Below are 24,272 nucleotides of genomic sequence, written 5' to 3'. Positions count from 1 at the left end.
CAAAACCTGTGTGTGTGTGAGAGCATTTCTGTGTTGTGTTTATATGTGTTTGGCTGATGCAGGCAGAGATTGAAATACCTGCTGAAAGACTCCTTGTCTGCAGTGAAAGACTGTGTGTTTGGCCTTCACTCAGCAAGAACCCCCACTGCCCACACACACAAGATTTAACTCCGATCAAGCCGGCGACTTGAAAAGCTGGTGTGTGTGCGTGTGCGTGTGCATGTGTGTGTTTGTGTGTGTTTCCACCCGTCTCCCGACAATTCCTCGGAGGGTCATTGATCAATCCTGTTCAATAAACTAAGGATGCTGACTTTAGTCGATTTTTATTTGTGTATGTGTCGTAGGACATATCCGGCTCTGGGCTTCGAAAGGACAAAGGTTCATTTAACTGCTGATGTTGAGACCGATCACAAATAATCATAGCCTTATTTCTGTTGTAAGCCATAGTATGACGCTCTGGCGCACTGGTTTTTAGGACTCGAGGGTGTGTAGTACCTTTTGGATGAAATGAGCGTATTTCCCAAAATGCTCAATGTATCCATGTCGGCCCCAAATACAGGTTCACTGTGATGGTATCTACTGTGTTGACTCTGTGTACTTACTGAATTACTTTCAATCTGCTGTTGTGATATCCTGGAACAACTAGATCTTTTGATCTTTTTCCACCCCTCAGGCAATTGGAAATGCGAAGACCACCCGAAACGACAACAGCAGTCGATTTGGAAAGTACATCGAGATCGGCTTCGACACACGCTACCGTATCATCGGCGCCAACATGAGGACATATCTGCTGGAGAAATCGCGAGTGGTGTTTCAGGTGAGCACTTGAAAAGCGGGATGGTTTGTTTGTGTCGTGTGCATTTCTCCTGCCTCAACCGACCACAAATCCATGCACAAAGTTGTACAATCGAACATTTTTTCTACACTGTGTAGATGATGCTATGCTAGATGATTCCCTTAATTCCTGTCAGCAGTCGTGCTGCAGCCTGGATGTAAAACATTCAGGGTTTTGTTGACGGGCATCAGAGTGGTCACTAAAGCATGAGTCATGTCTTACTGCCTAGTTTGAGCTATTACTAAAAAACACATCTGGAATCGTATTCAAAACATTGCAATACAATTAATTGTATTTGAATTGTGGTGTTATGTGTGTTCGGCACTCCGCCTGAAAACTGAAACGTTACATTCAAAATGCAGACTGTTTACCAAATTTGTAATTGTAAATGACGCAGCACGCACACCTACAAGCACACTGGGACCATGACTTTGTAGTTTATTAGCTTCCCGTGGCTCACACATGACTCTCATGTTGCTGCACATGCCATACACACACATGCATGCATGCACTAGTAACAAATAGTGTGCCTCGGGTCATATGTTGAAGAATTAAACTCTATTGGAGGAACAATAAGCAGGTGACATGTGGGGAAAGAAACTTGCATAATAACCCCTGGCCTAGTTGTAAATGCGACATCACTGACTCAATTCCAGCCGGGAACATGTTGTCCCTGTATTCCTAGACTCACCATCACTATCAAATAAAGTAAAAATGCCAAATATAATGACTTCTCATTTAACAGTTCTGACTATAATGCAGACCCTGGTGGTCGAAGCCTATAACATGTTGTTGGCCTCAACCAACATTTACTGTCTGGAGTCCTTTAGAGCAGAAGAAGAATGTGACAAAAATGTCCTCCACAAAGACAAGGAAACAAAGTGAACAATCCCTCTGTCTCACCGAGTGACAGCAAATATCTCTCTCTCTCTCTCTCTCTCTCTCTCTCTCTCTCTCTCTCTCTCTCTCTCTGTTTCTGTCTCTGTCTGTTCACATGGTTACCAAGTGTAAAAGTTCAAACTTTTATGTTTTGGTGTGTGTTCTACCTAGATGGAGTTTACTTGCCTTTTCTCTTTTTTATTTCTCTCTCTCTCTCTCTCTCTCTCTCTCTCTCTCTCTCTCTCTCTCTCTCTCTCTCTCTCTCTCTCTCTCTCTATATATATATATATATATATATATATATATATATATATATATATATATATATATATATACATATATATTTGTAGCTTTATTGCTTTATTGGATATTCAGAGGGTGTGTTTGCTGACTGGTGGAGCCAGTAGCGCCTGGATAAGGAAACATATTTTAGCGCTGCACGTTTACACACACACACACACACACACACACACACACACACACACACACACACACACACACACACACTCTGCTGTCTTTTTGTTGGGGAATGAGGATGTTGGCAGAAAACATGATCACTGTCCTCACATTTCTCACATGAATGCCTCTGGTGCCACCCATTTATAGGTGTGTGTGTGTGTGTGTGTGTGTGTGTGTGTGTGTGTGTGTGTGTGTGTGTGTGTGTGTGTGAGAGATAATTCTAGTAGCAGAAGCACCGTTGTATGACATGGATAACAGTTTACTGCTGACATCTTTTTTAGTTGTAACTCACTTAAGTTGGATGCAAAAAAAATCCAGAATTTGTGGATCAACAACATTCATGTGATGCGTTTTAATAAAAATGTCATATAAGTGTGCATGCAGCATTTCCCTCGCATTAAATGATCTTCGTGCTTTGTTTCAGGCCGACGAGGAAAGGAATTATCACATCTTCTATCAGCTCTGTGCATCATCCCATCTGCCTGAGTTCAAGACACTGACGCTGAGTAAGTGTCATGCACACGTGCATGCATCCACACACACAGCTGCACGTTTACAGGCAACTCTACATTCACACCATAAGCAATGACAACAACAGGAGCTTGAAGTCGGAAGGAACAGCTGGAGCCGGAAGACGAAGTAACCGATTGGAAGAGCACTGTGTTGTCCCCCGTCTACGTCCCTGAAAGAAACACCTTGATAGACCACCGTTAGGTGTTTGAAGAGCGCTGACAGATATCAGATTATTATTATTATTATTAGTTTAGACGTATCAAACACAGCGACTCCGTGGTTAAACAGGCACTCAGAGCTCTCCCACTGCGGACATGCACCTGCTCATCCAAGTCATGGGACACACACACACACACACACACACACACACACACAGACACTGCTGGCAAAGGCACTTTCAGCCACACACACACACACACACACACACACACACACACACACACACACACACACACATACACATACATACACACACAGACACTGCTGGCACTGGCACTTTCAGCCACACACACACACACACACACACACACACACACACACACAGCTGCTGTCTTTTCCTCTCCTACTGACTTCCTGGCTCAATAAATGGGGTGGTTGTCACGGTCGTGTCAGCGCCTCTCGTTGCCAGGAAACAGGCCTTGCCTTCCTTCAGTGTAAATTCTGCAGAGAGAAACAGATTGATGGAAAGTTGGACTTACATAATTTTTACACAAAGGATAAAAGTGTTCTTGACGATGCAGTGATGTCACATTGAATGATTTTAACAGTTCATCCGAGCGAATCAGAAACAAAATGTTTCCTTAATAAACGTCCTTCTATTGAATCCGGTTCATGTTGGTTTCCAATGCTGCGTGGAAAAGGAGGATCCTGGGACGGCAACGTTGTGCCCACGTTGCACAAAGTAAAAACTGCACATTCTGCAGGTTTTCTTAATTTATTTTTTTCCCCACTCAGGCAACGCAGACGACTTCTTGTACACCAGGCAGGGCCGCAGCCCGGTGATCGACGGTGTGGACGACACCAAGGAGCTGTCCAACACTCGCAAAGCCTTCACATTGCTCGGTAACACATTGAAAAATAAACAAACGTTCAAATATGTCTGTAAAATATACACAGTGTAACCCACTCGTCTAATATATCTGAAGAAAACAAACACGCCTGCTGGATATAAGTATTCCATACTTTGAATTTGTGTGTGTGTGTGTGTGTGTGTGTGTGTGTGTTTTTTTTCCCTGCAGGTATTAACGAGACTAACCAGATGGGGTTGTTCCAGGTTTTGGCTGCTATTCTTCATCTGGGAAACGTGCAGATAAAGGACAGGGACTCAGACAGCAGCGTCATTCCTGTGAGGATCATATTAATGCGGCAGTTCAGATTGCCCGTGAGACAGGCTGAAACAGATAGCTTGACATTTGTGGTTATGAGATGGCCTGTATTAGAGAGTAATCTAAAAATACATACGTAGGGCCCGTTAGAGCCAAGGAATACGTCGGTGATGCTTATTTGTGCAACGTGTTAACTTCCAAATGAGGAAATTCACTTTTTCTTAGCTTGACATCGTGTGAAGTATTTCCTGGTATTGATTAAGATCTCCTCTTTTCCCCGTAGCCCAATAATTGCCACCTGACGGCGTTCTGCGACTTGGTGGGCGTGAGCTACCAGGACATGTCTCAGTGGCTGTGCCACAGGAAGCTAAAGACGGCCACGGAGACGTACATCAAGACCCTGCCCCGCCTGCAGGCCACCAACGCCCGCGATGCGCTGTCGAAACATATCTACGCCAAGCTCTTCAACTGGATCGTGGAGCACGTTAACAAAGCCCTCATCACCAATATCAAACAGCACTCCTTCATCGGGGTCCTCGACATCTACGGGTACGTCTGTGCATTCGCCCGCCTGTGCATTCGCCCGTCTGTGCGGGGCGACTTAGCAAGTCCGAGCTTTGAATATCACTCACGTGTACAACATGGCTAAAAACGGACTTTCCTCGCGGTGTACTAGCAGCTTCACTCTGTTCTTCCTTTTGAAGGTTTGAGACGTTTGAGATCAACAGCTTTGAGCAGTTCTGTATCAACTACGCCAATGAGAAACTCCAGCAGCAGTTCAACATGGTGGGCAGCGTGTGTTTTACCTGTTGGATTGCACATTATATTTGTATTGTTTGATGCAAGTCTACAACTTCATCCCAACTTGTGTGTCTTCTGCGCAGCATGTGTTCAAGCTGGAGCAGGAGGAGTACATGAGGGAGCAGATCCCCTGGACTCTGATTGACTTCTACGACAATCAGCCCTGCATAAACCTCATCGAGGCCAAGATGGGCATCCTGGACCTGTTGGACGAGGAGTGCAAGGTATCAGTCCACTAAATAATATTTAAACTGATTCATATTCCTTTTTTTCTAGTGTTAAAAGACACTCATGATGAAGAGATAATGGTTTCTGGCACATGACAGAGAGAACAGGATTGTGTTGCTTTGTCACAGCTTTTGTTTGATGCAGCTCTCTGTGTATCATGATCTTTTTGAAAGTGCTGTTCAAAGGAATGCACTTCATCCTGCTTTTGTTTGACAAGAATAAAAACTAAAAAGACTGATTATGAATCTTCTCATCTTTAATCTCTTTGATAAGAGTCTGCTTTGGCACCAAACCTAACAGTGTACACTTGCAGAAGACTTGCTGTCTCGTGAATACTGTTTGTGGAATACAAACGTTATCACATGCAAAAAGTAAAGTAAGTACAATCTGCATATTGAGCAGGAGCATGTGGGTTGTGCTTGAACTTCTCCATCAGTTCACACCCACATTCTGCCTTACATTATTATTATTATTTGTTTAACAGTCGACCTGTCGGTGCCTCCCACCACACACTTGACCCGAGTCTCCCAACACCTACGCTTAATAGGTCACATCGGAGTTCACCTGCAGAAACCCAGAATAAAAACAATGACCACTTCCTAGCGTGAAACTGAATGCATGTTTTCTTTTTTGTTGGATGCTACACACAACTCCTAGTATTGTTGGGCGGAGCTTTGGTTGAATGTATATGAATTATAAGAGTTATCTGAGTTGCAGCCGGTGTAGATTAAAGGCAGTGCTCATATCTGTACCATCGACACACTTTCACAGCCCAGCCAGTGCACTAACAATGCTGACGAATCACGTTGTGACTCTGAACCGCTGCAAAGTCACTTTACAAGCTGTTGACATTTGAGGTGGTCCACATAGCTAACATAACTGCAGGCTAACACAAAATCAACATTCGGTTTAACTTCTTGGCCAAGAAATATGAGAAAATATGTTCTCCTCATGCACTTTGTGCACTTTCAGAAAGAAAACATTGTAAGATGTGACGCAATCCACTTACTTTAATATCTTGATCGACTTGAAAGTTCCAGTTTTTGTCTTGCAGTGTATGTATAAGCAGATGGTTACGTACATGTTTTCTTCCTGATAGTTTCCACCGTCTGTCGTCCCTTTCTTTACCAGATGCCGAAAGGTTCGGATGATTCTTGGGCTCAGAAACTCTACAACACCCACCTAAAGACCTGCTCCCTCTTCGAGAAGCCTCGCATGTCCAACCGCGCTTTCATTATTCAACATTTTGCTGACAAGGTGGGCTGAAGGGGTTCGCTTCATGTTTGCACAGTGTTTGTTATACTACAAGAGGCATTAGTCATTCTTTTTGAAAATTCAAAATTGGTTGGTAAACTAATGGCGGGAGCCTTTGTAGCTCCACATACAACACTTAGGGACACACTAGCTGCAGTTACTGCTGCAGTGCTGGAGTTATTTTTAGATGGCTGGAGGACAGATGACTTTTTTTATTATCATTGTTTTCGCACACACAAAAACAGCACTGCAGTGAAATGTTTGGAGTGTGTGTGTGTATTGACTAGTGTAATCTACTTTAGTGTCTCATCCCCTGTAACAGGGTCTGTATGACGCAGTGTTATTTTTACTGTCTGTTTTCAGATCCTCACTGTAAGGTTACAGATAAACCGGGTCAAGGACTAATGCAGGCTCTCCCATCAGGTCCCCTGACATTCAAAATGACTCCTTGGAGATATTTCGGACCAAACATTTGAAAAGACGAATGTTGATAATATATGTTAAGGCACTTTCATTGGGAGTTCATGTCCGTACATGAGCTACTCTGAGGGTTTTACTTTTTGCCTTTTGAGCTTGACATAAAACCAATCGAAAGAGACATTTACCTTTCAGACATACCCTAAACATTCAGACAGTCAAGACACATTTCTTTGGGTCAGATTATGTGTTAAAACCTGCAGAAATGGGATTAGGAATACGACACTGCCAGGTAGAGAAGGTAAACTGTAGGGATGCAAAACCGAACCGTCAAAACGAAACCGCTAAATGACTTACGAACCAAGATGTATGTTATTGCTTCATGTAATATAGCCTTATTATTATTACTATTATTATGAATCCATCTCTATATTTCCATATTTTGGAGGTCAAACACATTGGTTATGGTTTTGTTTTACTTTTCCCTAAAGTGCTAAGCGAACCGAACCAAAACTGTGGCCCAAGAACGACAAAACCTATCGAACCGTGGGCTTATTGAACCGTTGCACCACTAATCAATGCTGAATCCCAGTGACATGTCCTCACAGGTATAGTAACACAAACCGCTCTCTGGTTGTCGAGCAGGTGGAGTACCAATGTGACGGTTTCCTGGAGAAGAACAAGGACACAGTGAACGAGGAACAGATCAATGTGCTGAAGGCCAGCAAGGTGAGGGGGACAGACTCACACCTACATTACGTTTATTTACACACACAACAGTCGGATCTCGACTGGATTCATGTGCCGAGAGCCACGATCAAGCGTCCACTGAGACCAAAGCCAAGAAGCCTACAGCCGGTGGAGAGCTGGTGCACCTGCTGTATGTGGGAAAAATTAACGACTGCTTACTGACCCAAAGTCCCACCTGAAGGCTGAGGGAAGCAGCGCCCTCCTGTGGCCATGTGGAGGTTGTGACGACACCAGAAGTGATGACAAACACTCGATCCAGGAGGTTTAGGTTATTTTTGTACAGAACAGAAGAAGCTAAATACACACACAGAGACACACACACACACGTGTTTGTGAGAAGATTGGTTGGGACACACACACATACAACACTATGATGTCGTGTGTTTGCTCCTAAATGCTCAAAGTGACCATCGGCTGTTCTCTTATAGACTTCATCAAAAGCAGAATTGGGTAAGGGTTGAAATACTGTCTGCTCTAACCTCTAACACAATCATTTAACACTCACACACATACACAAACACACATGAACACACACACACACATTACTCACGGACGTGAAGGTTGAATATTGCCGTGGAAATCAGGAACATTTAAACAATTGTGATTAAATGGTGGTGAGCTCTTCAAGAGAATTAGTCTAATTGACGGTCGTTTTACTTCCCTGCCAAGAGGATCTTATCTTTCAGCCACACGACCGTGTCTTGAACCTGAGTGAAACATTGTTTTCTGAACAACAGATGAACAGATGATGCGTTTTCTAAAACTTCTGCTGTTGATGGCAGTGAAAATAAGTTCTGCTTTCTTACTACGTGGGTCTCATTTGCATCGTCTTATTGGCTATTGTCTTGTTCAGTATTGATAAACTGCAACAAGTCATTTCTGAGATCTGGTAACAGCATAAGCTGTGATAAATATTTACATTTACTTTTGTTTTGTTTTCTCTTCTCAAAAAGTTTGGCTAATTTGGGGGTTTGTTTAAACTCCCAAATCCTGCCGCTGTGGACTTATTTTTAGCACTTAAATACCAGATCTTAGCAAATGGCCAAAAACTCTGCAAAGAAAAGCCATGTGGTCTCAAACAGGAACCTCTGTTCACGTGTTCGTCCTCGTGATGCGTTCAAAGAGCACCTGCATTGCTCCGAACCGCATCGGGACCTGCGAGAGACACACGAGTCTCGCATCCATGCAGACGTCTGCTCGCAAGTCTAATCGATACAGTGGATTCGAGAAATGCCTGATGCATATATTTCCCACGATGCATCGCAAACCAGGAATCTGATCAAGCATTCGACGGATCAAATTCCACCCCGTGGCCGTCATGCAGCATACCTCATGCAGGCGGAGAGCTCAGTGGAAATGCATCCCACGGGTTTGGGAAAGAAACCATCACCCCGCTGTGTCTCTCCAAACCATTTCCACCTCATTAGTCTGCCTGCTTTCATCTAATATTATACACATTCATGTGTATACACATTTAATGATTAATCATTAATGAATAATGATGTTTGAACTTGAGCTTGTGGATTTTCTTTCATTTTTTTGGTAATGTCATTGTGTTTCTTTTGTCACTGTCTCTCCATGTGTTGTCCATGTATGTTTGGGTCATCATGACAACCCTTCCCTGCCAGCAGAAGGTAAACCGAAGCGTTCTTACAACGCTGATCCGCCTGCAGCTCATTCTTTAGCTCCTTTTTTTAGTTTTCCTCTCTTCCCCGTCTCTCTCGCTGTCACCGAGGCAGCGTCACTCTAACAGCACCGAAGAGACTGAAGTTGTGTGTGTCTTTGTTTGTTGCATGGGGAGCACTAAAGGCACTCTGAGAGGAGAAAAGAGGGCTGCACATAAAAACAAGGGACAAAGGAAGGAGGATATTTGTATGTTTTCAGAGCGATGCTGTGAGCCCGCAGCACGTAAAGCCTTTGTGGCCGTGGCTGTCCAGATTATCCTGCTTCATGGCTCTGGCGAGAGCAGCAGCATGGCAACGCTCCGAGCGCAGCAGGAGGACCTTAAGCTGCACATAACACAGCATCCTTCCTCCATATAACCTCTGTTATATGAAACATGACCGATGTGTTTGTGTTTCATACATGATTTCTGTCCTAACACCATGGCAAGATATTGCCGTGCAGTCATATATGGCCACCGCGTACTTTCATATATGACACAACATAACCTCTCCTTATTTTTATTGGCTTTTCATAACACCGTAACAACTCTCAAGCGGCGTCTGCGCGACCTATCCGGCAGATTTGTGATCTGTCTTTGTGTGGAAAAATAACTCTCGCGTCAAACCATCTCTGCACTTGATTACTAGGCTAGATAACTGGATTGTTTTTTTTAAATTAACAAAATAAGTCGTTAACATCGTGGTTTTTGACGCTTGATGAAGGCTTGTGGCGAATGCTCCCTGAAAGCTGTCGTTTTGTAAGCTTTGTAAGGCTTTATGCAAAAGGTAAGAGAAATGCATTACGCATGGCCAGATACAGTAAAAAGAGGCTGTTAGAAACTATGTTTACTGCTCATCAATATGTTTTGTAGTTGCACTGAAGCTTGATTTAACATTACATCCAAAGTCAAATTGTGGATAACCTATTTGTCAGTAAATCAATATTGCCTGCAGTGTCTAAAGTTTGCCAGCAGCTGCTCTGTTTGACTGTAAGCGGGCTGCTTTCCTCAGTTTCCCCTGCTGGTGGAGCTGTTCCAGGACGGGGAGAAAGCCGCCAGTCCCACGGGTCAGGCCCCTGGCACCGGAGGCCGGACCCGCCTCAGCCTCAAACCTGACAAGGGCCATGACAAGAGCAGCAAGGAGCACAAGAAGACCGTCGGCTGCCAGGTTGATCTCTCTTTCCAGCGTTTTTTGTTCTGTGCAATGATGCTGTTGCACGCCCACATACTCAATGGAGGCGTTTCCACAGGTGCTGTCCGATCTAACTGCACAAAGGGAGATCAGATCCAGCACATTTTGATGGATATCAGATATACACTGAATATGTATATTTATTCTTAATCTGTTCTAATAGTTTTTAGATTATTTTTTGATGCCACAAACAGCATGTGTTCCTACTGATGATGATTACCCAAAGCTGTAGCCGAGTTTAAACTACAAAAAGAAATGATGGTGATGATTGTCCTCTTGTAGTTTCGTAACTCGCTGCAAATGCTGATGGGTACTTTGAACGCTACAACGCCGCACTACGTACGCTGCATCAAACCCAACGACTTCAAGATGGGCTTCTCGTGAGTCTCGCTCTTCTTTATTTATGGAAAACACACATTGTTATATTTAGTGGTAACCATAATCATAGGCCGCCATCTTAGCTCGGGTGAAATTCATAGGAACCATATCCACTGCGCTTATTTGATGTTGGCAGGTTTGATCCTAAACGTGCGGTGCAGCAGCTCAGAGCCTGCGGTGTCCTGGAAACCATCCGCATCTCTGCTGCAGGTTTCCCATCCAGGTACTGACGCAGCCCGGCCACACTGCTGCTGTTCCCATAGAGCGTCTTGTGTTGGATATGTGTTGTGTGTCCTTAAAGAAGTTTTAAAGTTTCTGAGCAGAAGGCAGATGTAAAATGTTATCTTGCATGTAAGAGTCTTCTGTACAATTATGTCTGAATACATCCTCACAACAAGCCTTCCAGCTCGGTGCAGGGTTGATTTGATTTGTGTCTTTGTTATCTAGCGTTCTCCCTGTTGAGGGGAACTGTTTTGTATAGCCGAGTCTGGCTTTGCTTACTGGTCTTCTAAATGCGTTCAAGATAAATATTGATGCTAAAAAACCTGAGGATTTGAGCAGAACCTTAAAAAAAAATGAAGCATTTTTACATGTTTGTTAGGATTTTAGCCAAACAAATGACTTTGCTGCAAAAATGAACTTGAATGAACAAACAGTAAACAAATCAAATGTTGACACCATCGCTAACTCTTGTTCTGTGTGTGTCTCAGATGGACGTACCAGGAGTTCTTCAGCCGGTACAGAGTGCTGATGAAGCAGAAGGACGTGTTACCTGACAAGAAGTTGACATGCAAAAATGTTCTGGAGCATCTTGTGCAGGTCAGGCTGTCTTTAATTTTACCTTTCCTTCACTCTTAACGCTTTAAAAACCCACCTATTTTTAGGCCTCTGCTCGGAAATTGCATACCCGAACTAAATAGGGTGCAGCTCTGCAACCACGAGGGCTATTTTAATGAAGCAGAACAAAGTTAGAGAGGATTTTAGTACAGAAATTTGGTGTTCAATACATCCAAATACAGCAGTTTTGGGCTTTTATTTAAAAGTAAAAATCATATAATAACCTCTGATTTACAATTTTATATCACTCGCTTACCTTTCTAAGCAAACACTAGTCTCACAGAGTAAATCTGTCCATCTAACCCTTTTCTAATTACTCCTGATCTATCTTCCTTCAGGACCAGGACAAATACCAGTTTGGTAAGACCAAGATCTTCTTCAGGGCTGGCCAGGTTGCCTACCTGGAGAAGCTACGGTCGGAGAAGTTGCGAGCTGCCTGCGTTCGCATCCAGAAAACCATTCGCTGCTGGCTGGCGCGCAAGAAGTATCTCCGCAAGCGCAGCTCTGCCATCACCATCCAGAGGTTCACCAGAGGATACCAGGCTCGCTGGTGAGTCAGCTGAACCTGATTTGCAACCCGTTAAAATGGAAAAATCACCAGCAAACGCATTTGATTCCTTCTTACGGATTGTTTTAAAAGACAATGCACTGTAAAACGGTTTGCTTTCATTATTATTGCAGTTAAATTAGTCGCCTAAAGTTTGTAGTTGTGTTCAATACTCGTTGAGACCTCTATGTCTCTGGTCTCCTCAGTCTGGCCAAGTTCATGCGTCGCTCGCATGCGGCCACCGTTATCCAAAAGTACCAGCGCATGTGCGTGGAGAGGAAACGCTACAGACAGAAGCAAGCTGCCGCTCTGGTCGTGCAGACGATCCTCCGAGCTTACATGGCGCGTCAGAAGTACCAGGCGGTAAGACGCACGTCACAAAATGCTGCAATATCACCTCCTAAGATCCAGCTCCCTCACAGGAAAAACATCTATAAACGTTTCTTATACTTACCGTTCAGTTCTTGTCCTGTTCCGGCGTACTGACTCACTTCTACAAAATACTGTAACAAGCAAATCACACCAACTCCAAGTGTGAATTTCCTCAGATTCCTCTCTCATCGCTCTCTCTGCTTCTCCTTTACTGTTTGTGTTTGCGTCTGAAGTTACTGCGGGAGAGCAAGGCCGTGATCATTCAGAAGCGCGTCCGTGGCTGGTTGGCCCGCTGCTGGTACAAGCGCTGCCTCGTCTCCATCGTGTACCTGCAGTGCTGCTTCCGCAGGATGAAGGCCAGGCGCCAGTTGAAGAAGCTGAAGATCGAGGCTCGCTCGGTGGAGCACTTCAAGAAGCTCAACAAAGGCATGGAGAACAAGATCATGCAGCTGCAGAGGAAAATCGACGAGCAGGTGAGTGATTGCACCATTTTAGTTTTTTTTTTTTTTTTTTGTCTCCATGTCTTGATTAATGTTGTCGTTTGGATGTTTGACGTCCCCGTTGTGTGATCTGTCCCATGTCTCCAGAACAAGGATAAACGGTTGGTCAACGAGAGGCTAGTCAGTCTGGAGACTACGTACACAACCGAGAGCGAGCGGATGCGTACCGAGCTGAGCCGGCTGCGCGGGGTGGAGGAGGACGCCAAGAACAAAGGCAACCAGGTGACCTCGCTGCTGGAGGAGCTGGAGAAGCTGAGGAAGGAGCTGAGTTCCACACAGAAGGAGAAGAAGACCATCGAGGACTGGGCGCAAACCTACAGGAGCGAAATGGAAACAGTAAGACGGGAACCACACCTGGACCTCCAGACCTGTTGTGGTCCAGGTCCTCCATCTCGCTGTGTGTATGTGTGTGGTGTCACATGTCGTCTGTCGAGGCCTTTTTTTTTTTTTTCTCTTTTCTAGATGTTTGTCTAGATTTTTCGAGAATAATTTGGAGATTTTAATTTGAAGGGAAATTCTCCCTAAAACGACCTCTGTCTTTTTAGTGAGATGTCGTGATCAAAAGTCCTGTAATTAGTTTAAAACTAAGGTCCCTAGAAATTGCTTTAGATTAGTACAATGTCCCATAGTTTCCTGGAAATGTGTGTATATGTATATATATATATATATATATATATATATATATATATATATATATATATATATATATATATATATATATATATATATATATACCAAAAATCTATTTTGCATAAATATGCATATTGGAGGAAAATGGTTTTTCCCCAACTTAGGAGCCAGAGCGAACCAGGGTGAAATGGACACATGGTGGGGTCACAGGGCACCGCCCCGGGGCAGGTGAGCACAGGAGATAGAGTAGTGTGCTACAGAGGTAGCCATCGTGCGCTCTTTGTCTTTTCTGTGTTTTTGTCTCGTATTTCGTCCGTTTTCTGTCTCAACCCGAGGAGCATCTTTTAAGAGGAGTTACAGTAATGTGGTAGATGTAGAAAACAAATGAATCAGACCCATTTAGTTCCGTAGAATGGTCTTTAGATATTTCATGTTCAAGATGCAGACCTTGCTTTGCACAACATGTTAGTAAAGGATTATTTGTTAATGTGTGTGTGTTTCTTTGTGTGTAGATGGTCTCGGAGCTGAAGGAGCAGAATGGCTCGCTGAAGAAGGAGAAGGACGACTTGAACAGGTTGATTCAGGAACAGAGTCAGCAGATGACCGGTATGAATAATGTCACCGCCTAAATCATCCGTCCCTTTCATGCAGAAACACGTGATTGTCTCCTAGACCGTACAGTTTGCTTCTCTGTGACCCTTCAGAGAAAATGGTCCGCGCGATAGCCGAGGAGACTCAGCAGCTGGAGAGCGATCTGAACGAGGAGCGATCTCGCTACCAGAACCTGCTGACAGAACACCGCCGGCTCGAGGAGAAGCACGACGACCTGAAGGAGGAGATGGTTTCTTCGGTGAGGAACACAAGCGCACGCCGGGGTTTCATATATGAACATGACATCATTTAAGTGTCGATCAACTTAAATTCTGAAAATGGAGACGACACGTGTGTTTGGTCCATTATTCCGTTTTTCTTCACATCAATGGCTTGTGATATTCAACACTTAGCTGCACCTACAGTCTGAAGTGGGACCTTCTTTTTTTTGTTTTGTTTTTTAAATGAAAAGGTTTATTTTCTCTCTTATTTGCAGAACGGCTCCAAGCCTGGCCACAGGAGAACAGATTCCACCCACAGCAGCAACGAATCAGAGTACACCTACAACTCCGAGTACGCCGAATTGGAAGAAGGTTCCCGTGCTGCGGAAGTAAGAATGTTTGGCATCTGGCACCGTCACATTTAATAAGAGGAATCAGGGAGAGTTTCTACTTTGATGTGGAAGTGGCCTTTCATGACAACATTGCCGTTTCAACACTTATCACGGGGCTCATGCTCTGTTCTCACATTTCTTCGTCCTGCAGGATGTGACACGAGGAATAGACACCTCGCTGACCCTCAAGCTGCAGAAACGTTTAACAGAGCTGGAGCAAGAAAAGCAGTCGCTGCGCAACGAACTAGAAAACAAAGAGGACCAGTTCCAGCGGGCTAGAGCCAGGGTACCGACACCCACACTCTGAAATATATCACCTTATTATCAATATGTATAAAGAAATAACTCTCATACAACACCCAGTTCTAATCTTTATTTAAGTGTTGACTAAGTCATTGTAAACGTACCGTAATATTTGTGTAGTGCCGAATGAAAAGCTTTCTAAAGCCAAAATGTACACTTGTAAGCTTTTAATAACCCAGTGTGAGAACAAAAAAGTACTTTTTTTTTAATACTTTTTATGCTTCCTTGATATAATAAGAGCCTCTGCATCCTCATGTACATAATTGAAACGCCTCATTACATAGATTAGACAGAAAGGTTCTCATCAGGCCCTGTTTCTAATCCGTCTTGTGTCAATACAGAGTTTGTCACTGTCCTAAACACCTCTTCATCACCATGTGTCGCTGCTTGTTTCAGGATGACGTAGAGTTCAAAAAGGCTCGTGGGGCAGAGCTGGAGTACGAGTCCCTCAAGGTAAGATATGGGAGGAGTAAAAAGTAGAAATGTTTCCAGATAATGACTTGATATAAAGGCAGACATCTTCTTTTATGACCGTACTTCCTGCCACAGCTTCGGAAAGCCTCATTTGGCACGAGTTGTCATAATTAGAATCTCTTCACTGAATCTTTTTCACGTCTCAGCGCCAGGAGCTGGAGTCGGAGAACAAGAAACTGAAGCATGACCTGTCGGAGATCAGGCAGAGCCTGCTGGGTAAAGCAGCGACAGGCGCTGGGGCCCCGGGCTCCCCGGCTTACAAGGTGGTCTTGGAGCAGCTCAACTCCTCCTGTGAGGAACTGGAGGTCCGTAAGGAGGAGGTGCTGATCCTGCGCTCCCAGCTGGTCAGCCAGAAGGAAGCCATGCACCACAAGGTAGAAGAACAGTTAACCGTCTCTGTTTTCTCTGTGCTTAAAGAGGGACAGTTCATCCATCACCACTGCTCAACTGGAAAAGATCTTGAAAAGCCTAGTATATGGCCAATAATCATCCACATGTAATGAAACGCGTGGGCTCTGTGGTCACATGGTGCTGTTGTCCGTTCACAAAATGAAGCTCTAGGTCTCTAGCTCTGTAGGTGGATGTCACCTGCTTGATTGCATCCACCTTTTTGCATTTTGTGTGTTGTGTTTTCACACTGCTTTTCTGTTTGTCTTTTGTTTATATTGTTTGCACAATATCCCCCAAAAATGACTGATGGATCAGGCCTCTCATGGCCTAAAGATGAAAAATATCTGTTTCATTTGTGTGACAAAAAGCACTTGAACGTTACTCGATTGGCCTTTAAACTCTCGTTAGTCGGTAATTTAGGGTCACGTTATTATTTCCACTGTATGTAGATGGTTTCACTGCACCGTCACTGTGTCTAACTCCTGTCTCCACCTTCTCTCCTCCATCCCTGCTTTTCCACAGGATGAGAAGGTACAGTTTAAAAACTGCATCATGCATGAGTATTTCACTTTTTTTTTTCAAAGTGTGTCTTGCATGTAAACCCGCCGTCGGTAAGAAATCTGATCCAGCAATCAAATTCCCCAGAGATACTTAAAAGCAGCTATATTTCTGGTGGTTGTTCAATCGTGGAGGTTTATTATTTTGCACTAGCAGCTGCTCAAATATGTCTTCTTCTCTTGGGTTTCATAGAGAGTTTAATGAATATAAACTTCAGGACCAAAAGAGGACCTAAAAGCTTTAGCACTTGTTTTTTTTCTGTCTGCAACCACCAATATCCACTTTTGCGCCTCCTAATGTCAAATGACACAAGTTAACTCTTGTAAATGTGGATTATTACTAACTTCATTTGAGTAAAGAGAGCAGCTTGAGGAAAAGTCGTGACAACAAAGATTCCTGAAATGCTGTAAACATTAAATGTTTGATATGTAACAGCGCGAGAGCATTCAAGGGGAAGTGTTCCCGCCAAAGTACGACAAATTATTGTCAAACAAGAAACCCAAAAGTGCAGCTTTAACATAAAATCAGAGGAGACACAAGATCAGTTTTCTTACTTTAGGAGACTTTACACACACACACACACACACACAAACACACACACACACATATATAAACATGGGGCGATTGTGGCCCAGTGGTGAGCAGGGGTCGTCCTTCAATCAGAGGATCGGCGGTTCGATCCCTGGCCCCGCTCGCCAGGGTCGATGTGTCCTTGAGCAAGACACTTAACCCTAAAATGTCTCCCATAGCTGCGACTACGGTGTATGAAAGTTCGTTCCACTGATGAGTTCCTCTCGTCAGTGTGTGAATGATTCTTATGTAAAGCGTCTTTGAGTATTCAGAAAAGCGCTATATAAATACTAACCATTACTACACACACACAAACACACACTGTGGTGATTATCTCATCTGTCAAGTCCATTGTCTGTGAATGAATGTGGTTATGGACTGTTTGTTTCACTGAAAGTCACAGAGTTCTGCTGCTCAGCAGCAGCTTTTACAGCTAGCTTTTTTTACAGCTAGCTTTTTTACAGCTAGCTGTATTTTACAGCAGCCATTTTGCATTTGTTCTTGTGGACACTGTCACTACAGAATGAAAACCCACAGCCAGTTGTACTTGAAATTACAGTCATTCGAAAATTGCATACAATGCACTTTTCTTTTAGAATTGCAAGTTCAGAACACAGCTTTTAAATTCACAACACAATATTTAACATCTGATTTAATAATACAACTTATGAAAACTGTTTAAAAATATACAAAGGCAACATAGACGAGAGTCTTCACTCCCCAGTGCTGAGCAGTGGTGACTACTCATGTCTGTACATACGTTTTTGCTTATTTATATTGCTGTTGACTCACTAAAGAAGTAAACTTGTTGGTCTGTTGCGTTATACTTCAGCTACATGGATGCACAGACATGCTGGTTCCCACTCATTGTCTTGTTGTCATCTCAAACTGTCACACACTGGTCACGTTTTGATCACAAGTGACCTTAACCTCCTGTTACTCATCGGCTGACGCTCGGCACCTTTTGTCTCATGAGAGCTTGAAAAAAAAAAAATGGCATCGCTGTGAAGGGAGGTTCCCTGTAGACGGACAGCCGACGCTGAGGCATCGCTTGACGGCTTGTCACTGTTCCAACCCGAGGCTCCAACCGGCTGATGATTGTCAGAGTGAAAGGACAGCCATAGCCAGCAGCTGTAGTGATGCTGGCAGGGAGTCAGCAGCGCACATGCCGCATGGTGCAGGGAACTGACATTTATGAAACCCCGGGTCCTCTTGTCTTCCTTCATACACATGAACTGTGTGAAGCTGGTTCATGATGCTGCTTAGCAAGCGGTTCTGCCAGACGGGTTGCACTTTTAAACAATCTTTCCCATTAATCTCCGTGTCCTTTGTTTACCTCCCTCTAGGAGACCATGACGGAGCCTTCTGTCTTTGTTGAGGATGTGTCCAAACTGAAGGACGCTGGTGAACTCAAGCAGGCTTACATGGGCCTCAAAGACACCAACAGGTACTTCAGTACACTCAGTTCTTCTCCCGATATCCAGGTTTCCACACTCATGTTGAAGTCACCCGGAGGCAACCGACCCCAACATCTATCTTTTTGTTGCTCTCGCTCCATTATTGATATCACCGTGAAATGTGTGCAGGAAATGTGTGTTTTGTAAACGCTGCCTTGTCCTGTGCAGATCCCCTCGGTTCATGCGTAAGCCGTTGGAAGTCAGTGATCTCCTGAGTAGGCTGAGGTAACCAATGAGACGTGGCCTATGCATCATGGAGCGGAGCATGCATGGCCACGCTGATGCCAAACCCAGTTGAAAATGTCACTGGTATTACAGAAGCTGATAACAGCTGAGTCTCCGTTGCGGTGCTGATGAAAGCTTGGGTAGCTTGGCGTGGCGTTATCTGCCCTAACTGCATGTCGAACAATGCAGCAGCTGTAGTTACAGCTAGAGGTCTCACTCGTGCTCTAACAGACTGTGTTCAGCGGTATCTGAATCCAAGGAATGTCTGGTTTTAGGATTCATATCTGCATGGGGTTTCATGAATCAGCATGGAAAAGATTAGAGTCTCTTAAACTGAAGGTAGTTTCTGTTTGAGGATGCGAGGATATTCTCACAAGCTCGGGTCTGTTTTTGGAGACGCTGCAGAACTCTCTCTTTCCAAAAATATGCGGCATGAAAGCATGTGAGGTAAAAAGGTATTTATGCAATCGTTACTTGTAGTTTAACCTTTATTAACACGTAGATTTACGACACAACTTCCCCCTGACCTTTCGGCAGCGATAGGTTGGACGTCGCTGTGGAAAGCCTCCGGCCTCAGCTTTCATGGAATGAGTTTGGCATAAATCCTGCATGAAAGCCCACTTGTTGTCTTTGTTTGTTGAAGCAGAGATGCACGGCACATTTTTCACAAATTAAATGTCCACACGCAGATAATTTATGCGAGGATCCGTCATGCTCTCCACTATTGTTTTGTTCCGTTTTTAAAATGTGTTTCGTCTGATTGGTCACCAAATCCTCCACACAGGATGTCAAAGTGAATACACACGTGATATTGACCTGATATTGTGCTTCTATACTTAAAGTTAGTGTTGAGGGAAACTCTTCACATTGTTTCTCAATGACAGAGTTGCCAAAACCTCTGCTGTGCATCACTGCCTTCATACGTTTTCTCCCATGTTGCTTCCTTTGGTTTCTTGTGACCTGCTTTGTTCACACTGACATACGAGTGTTGAGTGGATATTTAGTACACAGCAGACTACATTTAGACAGTTAGGGACTCCACCGCTGTTGTAATCAATCAAAATAATGACATAAATATGAACGTCACAGTCCAAAACCTTATGGCTTAAAAAGTTTCAACTTTTAGTTGCGTGGTTAAATCATGTAAATTAAAGCTACTAAGAGGAACTTTTATTTAGTGTTGATTTTGGTGGTGCCTGTGGGAGAAAAAGGTAGATTTTACGACCACCAGAGTCCCTTTAGAAAACCTCTCATTTTAATGCAGCAGGGTACGACAGGCTGGACGGAGGAGGAGCCGCTGCTGCAGGCGTATAACTCTCCTCCTCCTCCTCCTGGCTGGAGGCAGATAACTCTCCTCCTCCTTCTCCTGGCTGGAGGCAGATAACTCTCCTCCTCCTCCTCCTCCTGGCTGGAGGCGTATAACTCTCCTCCTCCTTCTCCTGTCTGGAGGCATATAGCTCTCCTCCTCTTGTCTGGAGGCGTATATCTCTCCTCCTCCTCCTCCTCCTCTTCCTCCTGGCTGGAGACGTATAGTTCTCCTCATGGAGCGGATGGCTTTGTTTGCTTATGTACATGTATGCCATGTAGAGGCATCAGGATTAAATTGAGACCGTTTCATTACAAGTTCCTCGTAGTAACTTTAGGAGACACAGGTTTTCCTCCACAGTCACATTCAGTAAGGTTTTCCATGCACATATGCAGACATCTCAGATAAACGGAAGAAGGCATGTTACTGTTGTCTTGCACATCTCTTTCCCCAACTAAACCATCCCGCATTTTTATTTTTATTGTTGTGTTGTTCGTGTTCCTTTTTGTGTTGTTTGTCGGTCAGATCTGCCGCTCCAGACTTCCATAAGCTGAATGAGGACGGAGAGCTGTGGCTGGTTAATCAGGGCTTAAAGGAAACCATCAGGTGGAACTGTGTTTTTAACACAAGTGTCATTTATTTTTAGCATGTTACGTTTTGCCTTTTCACAGGAACGAATGTGTGCTGCTGTTTTTCTTCTTTCCCCTCTTTTCTCGCTCTCACACTCCATCACCCGTGAATTTCTTCATGACGGCTGGTGATTTGGGTGTTGTTACTTCCTCCAGACTTATAGGAACAGCTCCTCTAAGCCTACTTCATGTTTTATGAATCTACTTGGGTGCTATCAATACTTTTGGCACAACAGAACATTTGCCCAGTTGTTTTTGTCCCACTCTCTCCTGACAGTATTTGACAGGGGTGTGTGCTCGTCACAGACGTTTCTTAACACACAGTCATATATTCAAGGTTTTGGTTTGAATTTTCCATTTTATTTATAGACAAGTGCTGCAGACTTTGTCTTCATCCTGCCACTAACTAAATTGTCGCAGCTTCTTGTAAAATATTAACTTTAATATTCACTGAGTTAACCGATTAATCAGTTAACCTGAAGTTAACTGATTAACCATTTACATTGTAGTAGTGGTAATAGGTGAAAGTCTCACTTCGGTCACTTATTTCCATTTAACGTGTAGAACTCAGTTTGAAGTGACCCAACCAGAATAAAGAGATGCCTGAACACCGAAGCATGAACTCTGTCGGCGCTACCTTGCCGAGCCTGACCTCTGACCACAGCGCTGGCTCGGCTACATTTTTCAGGAAAGGGAATCTTAAAGTCAGCAGCTTTAAATCTTGAGTTCAGAGAGGCTGGGCTGTGGGCTGCAGGTAGTGTCTGCACAGCATGCTGCTGTCCTGCGTCGCCACACTGGTGAAAGAATCTTTCTTTGACTGTTTTTTTCTTCTTGTACTGATTTATTTTCCTCTCCTTCTCCCATTGATGCCCTTTCTCTTGTTATTTCCCCAATTTGTCTTCTCTTCCACTCCATCGTCCTGCCGTCCCTCACTTTCTTTCACCTGCCACAAACCTCTTTCTATTCCCTTCCCTCATCTTCTATTTATCCTCCATCCTTGTTTCATATTTGGCACACCTCCTCGCTTCCTCTTCGTCCCCTCCCCCCCCCTCTGGTCTCATCTCCTTCCCCCACCTCCCTCTCCTCCAGGCTACTGGAGCACCAGCTGCAGACTCAGCGCAGAGGTTACGATAACGAGGTGGAGTCGTTGCGCGGCGAGCTGCAGAATGTCAAGGAGGAGAACAACCGTCAGCAGCAGCTCTTGGCCCAAAACCTGCAGCTGCCTCCGGAGGCCCGCATCGAAGCCAGTCTGCAGCACGAGATCACCCGGCTCACCAACGAGAACCTGGTACGCTGCAGCACACACAAAGAGGCATACAGGTTGAGGAGGAGCGGGAATTTAACCTCAGTTCATGTAACGTGCACATCGCAGAGAGTCTCAGCACACAGCAAGACTCAACATCGACAAATACACGCTAGCAGAATACCTACCTGCACACACAGGTAACAACGTTAATGACAAAGACATTTATATGACATAAATATGTGTATGTAGCCTGTTATTATCTAGTAACATCGACATTTCGAGTTACAATATGCATGCTCTCCAAAATAGATCCATCTAATATAACCAAACATTGAATAAAAATAAAAAAAGCACAAAACCTTTGCGACGTTTGAGCCCTGTTCTTGCACACTGCAAAGCGTGGCAACATGTTCGGGTCGCTTCACGTCCACTTGGGCCACGCATACAAAGACAGAAACGGTGTCGACGCACACTCATTTGTGTGGATGGTATCACCTGACAGGAACTCCTGGCTGAAGACCCCACAGCATCCCGAGAGGCTCGAGTCATCATTTTACGGCGGATGGTTGTATGTAGAGTGTGTGTGTGTGTGTGTGTGTGTGTGTGCGCGCGCATGCGCGCGCATGTGTGTTTGCATGTGTCAGAACTAACTCAGGTTGTACGTTTTGAATGAAGCTGCGCTCAATGTCGCTCTAACTCTCCACAGCGGCGTCTTCTAACTCACAGCGGAGCAGCTCTGCACCGTCTTCTTGTTTCTAACAGCCAACGAGTCCTGTAGCTTCTCTTCCCCTGAAAAATAAATCGGCACAGCAGCTCTCATGTTGATTTTACCCTCTTCCCTCTTTTGTTTCCAAGATGTTACTAAATGCAAAGCCAACGACTGATGAACAGAAGTGTCTGAGTGTTTCTTTTTACCGCTAGACAGTGTGAAGCTGTGAAGTCAGAGTCGTGCCGTTCGTCCTCACTATTCTCTTTTCTTTCTCCTTTCATCTCTCTCTCCATCACTCCAACCCTCGGCATGTTTCAGGATCTAATGGAGCAGCTGGAGAAGCAGGACCGGACCATCCGCAAGCTCAAGAAGCAACTGAAGGTGTACTCCAAGAGGATCGGAGAGATGGGGGGTAATTGAGAACATGTCATTCAGCGAAGGCTTGAGAGTCCGTACATATTGTGTGTTTGAGTGCTGCAGGACAGGATATTCTGACCGTCACGTGTTGTGTGTCTGCCAGCGGGTCAGACCGAGGGACAGACGTCTCCCGGACAGATGGTGGACGAGCCCATTCACCCCGTCAACATTCCTCGCAGGGAGAAAGATTTCCAGGGGATGCTGGAGTACAAGAAGGAGGATGAGCTCAAACTGGTCAAGAACCTCATCCTTGGTAAGAACTAAGTATGAAGAGGAAGAAACCACAGGCGGACAATCAGATCAAAGATACTCGTCAAAGATCTATAAACCTTTAAGAGGTTATTTCAGGACCTTGTGGTTTCCTTCTGTGGTTGTACTTTGACAAACCACTTGGCCTAACATGAAACTTTTAAGGTAGGGGCTGGGAAAATTAACGTGTTAACGCGGCGTTTTTTTTTCGAGTAAAAAAACAAACAAACATAATTATTTACTATAACTTAATAATGCCTCAAAGAAAATTAGATTCAAACAACTCATAACGCAAGCTTCATTTAAGGTTTTTACAGTCTGACTGACCTGTAAAAAGCATCTGTAGAAAATGAAGCTTTGTGAGACTTCAGAGACTTGATGTTCTCCTCGGTCCATCGCTGAACTCCTCTTGCTCCTCTTGTCTCTCCAGAGCTGAAGCCTCGGGGCGTGGCCGTGAATCTGATCCCAGGTCTGCCGGCCTACATCTTGTTCATGTGTCTGAGACATGCAGACTATGTCAATGATGACCAGAAGGTCCGCACCCTGCTCACCTCAACCATCAACAGTATTAAGAAGATCCTGAAGGTATGCGTGTGTGTGTGTGGGGTTCTTATGAAGTGCAAACTGATTTATTAGGACTTTGGACCTTTACTGGGTTTTGTCATTTTTTTTAAATACCATTTTCAGTAACATGTGGAATGTTTGTTTGATTTGGAGAAAGACTTGACTATCATCTCATCTCATCCTGTCAGAAACGAGGAGACGACTTTGAGACGGTCTCCTTCTGGCTGGCGAATACCTGCCGCTTCTTACACTGTTTGAAACAATACAGCGGAGACGAGGTGAGACTGACACGCTTTAGCTCAAATATATAATAGGAATAGGGTTTGGTAAACCTCCAGGCAATTTAGCCATTGTGATTGTTTTTGGTGTGGTTTCTTTTCTTGGGAAAAAA

The 24,272-nt window shown here is 44.3% G+C and overlaps 1 protein-coding gene across 3 annotated transcripts in view; it reads left to right on the top strand.

Annotated features, from left to right (window-relative positions):
- myo5aa (myosin VAa) overlaps positions 1 to 24,272 on the top strand; it is a 44,988-nt gene that overhangs the window by 16,758 nt on the left and 3,958 nt on the right. Inside the window, exons 6-37 of one of the 3 annotated variants that reach the window (XM_068599929.1) lie at positions 674 to 817; positions 2,598 to 2,679; positions 3,641 to 3,748; positions 3,925 to 4,031; positions 4,295 to 4,560; positions 4,716 to 4,797; positions 4,896 to 5,036; positions 6,172 to 6,297; positions 7,357 to 7,440; positions 10,137 to 10,292; positions 10,599 to 10,696; positions 10,831 to 10,917; positions 11,405 to 11,513; positions 11,870 to 12,081; positions 12,285 to 12,441; positions 12,684 to 12,923; positions 13,038 to 13,286; positions 14,093 to 14,186; positions 14,285 to 14,430; positions 14,668 to 14,781; positions 14,936 to 15,070; positions 15,484 to 15,540; positions 15,708 to 15,935; positions 18,426 to 18,526; positions 18,705 to 18,761; positions 20,593 to 20,673; positions 21,786 to 21,984; positions 22,445 to 22,510; positions 22,970 to 23,063; positions 23,172 to 23,321; positions 23,748 to 23,902; positions 24,070 to 24,159. In XM_068599929.1, the coding sequence (XP_068456030.1) occupies positions 674 to 817; positions 2,598 to 2,679; positions 3,641 to 3,748; positions 3,925 to 4,031; positions 4,295 to 4,560; positions 4,716 to 4,797; positions 4,896 to 5,036; positions 6,172 to 6,297; positions 7,357 to 7,440; positions 10,137 to 10,292; positions 10,599 to 10,696; positions 10,831 to 10,917; positions 11,405 to 11,513; positions 11,870 to 12,081; positions 12,285 to 12,441; positions 12,684 to 12,923; positions 13,038 to 13,286; positions 14,093 to 14,186; positions 14,285 to 14,430; positions 14,668 to 14,781; positions 14,936 to 15,070; positions 15,484 to 15,540; positions 15,708 to 15,935; positions 18,426 to 18,526; positions 18,705 to 18,761; positions 20,593 to 20,673; positions 21,786 to 21,984; positions 22,445 to 22,510; positions 22,970 to 23,063; positions 23,172 to 23,321; positions 23,748 to 23,902; positions 24,070 to 24,159 (4,215 nt within the window). The remainder of the gene's footprint in view (positions 1 to 673; positions 818 to 2,597; positions 2,680 to 3,640; positions 3,749 to 3,924; positions 4,032 to 4,294; positions 4,561 to 4,715; positions 4,798 to 4,895; positions 5,037 to 6,171; positions 6,298 to 7,356; positions 7,441 to 10,136; positions 10,293 to 10,598; positions 10,697 to 10,830; positions 10,918 to 11,404; positions 11,514 to 11,869; positions 12,082 to 12,284; positions 12,442 to 12,683; positions 12,924 to 13,037; positions 13,287 to 14,092; positions 14,187 to 14,284; positions 14,431 to 14,667; positions 14,782 to 14,935; positions 15,071 to 15,483; positions 15,541 to 15,707; positions 15,936 to 18,425; positions 18,527 to 18,704; positions 18,762 to 20,592; positions 20,674 to 21,785; positions 21,985 to 22,444; positions 22,511 to 22,969; positions 23,064 to 23,171; positions 23,322 to 23,747; positions 23,903 to 24,069; positions 24,160 to 24,272) is intronic. The other 2 variants (XM_068599749.1, XM_068599835.1) reach the window with 2 other exon arrangements.

Source organism: Clinocottus analis, unplaced genomic scaffold (genome assembly GCF_023055335.1).
Source record: "Clinocottus analis isolate CAN_PGR_092001 unplaced genomic scaffold, fCliAna1.0.p SCAF_1, whole genome shotgun sequence".
Taxonomy (NCBI): Eukaryota; Metazoa; Chordata; class Actinopteri; order Perciformes; family Cottidae; genus Clinocottus; species Clinocottus analis.
Note: the sequence above shows the minus strand (reverse complement) of the source record. Positions and strands in the feature narration are given on the sequence as shown.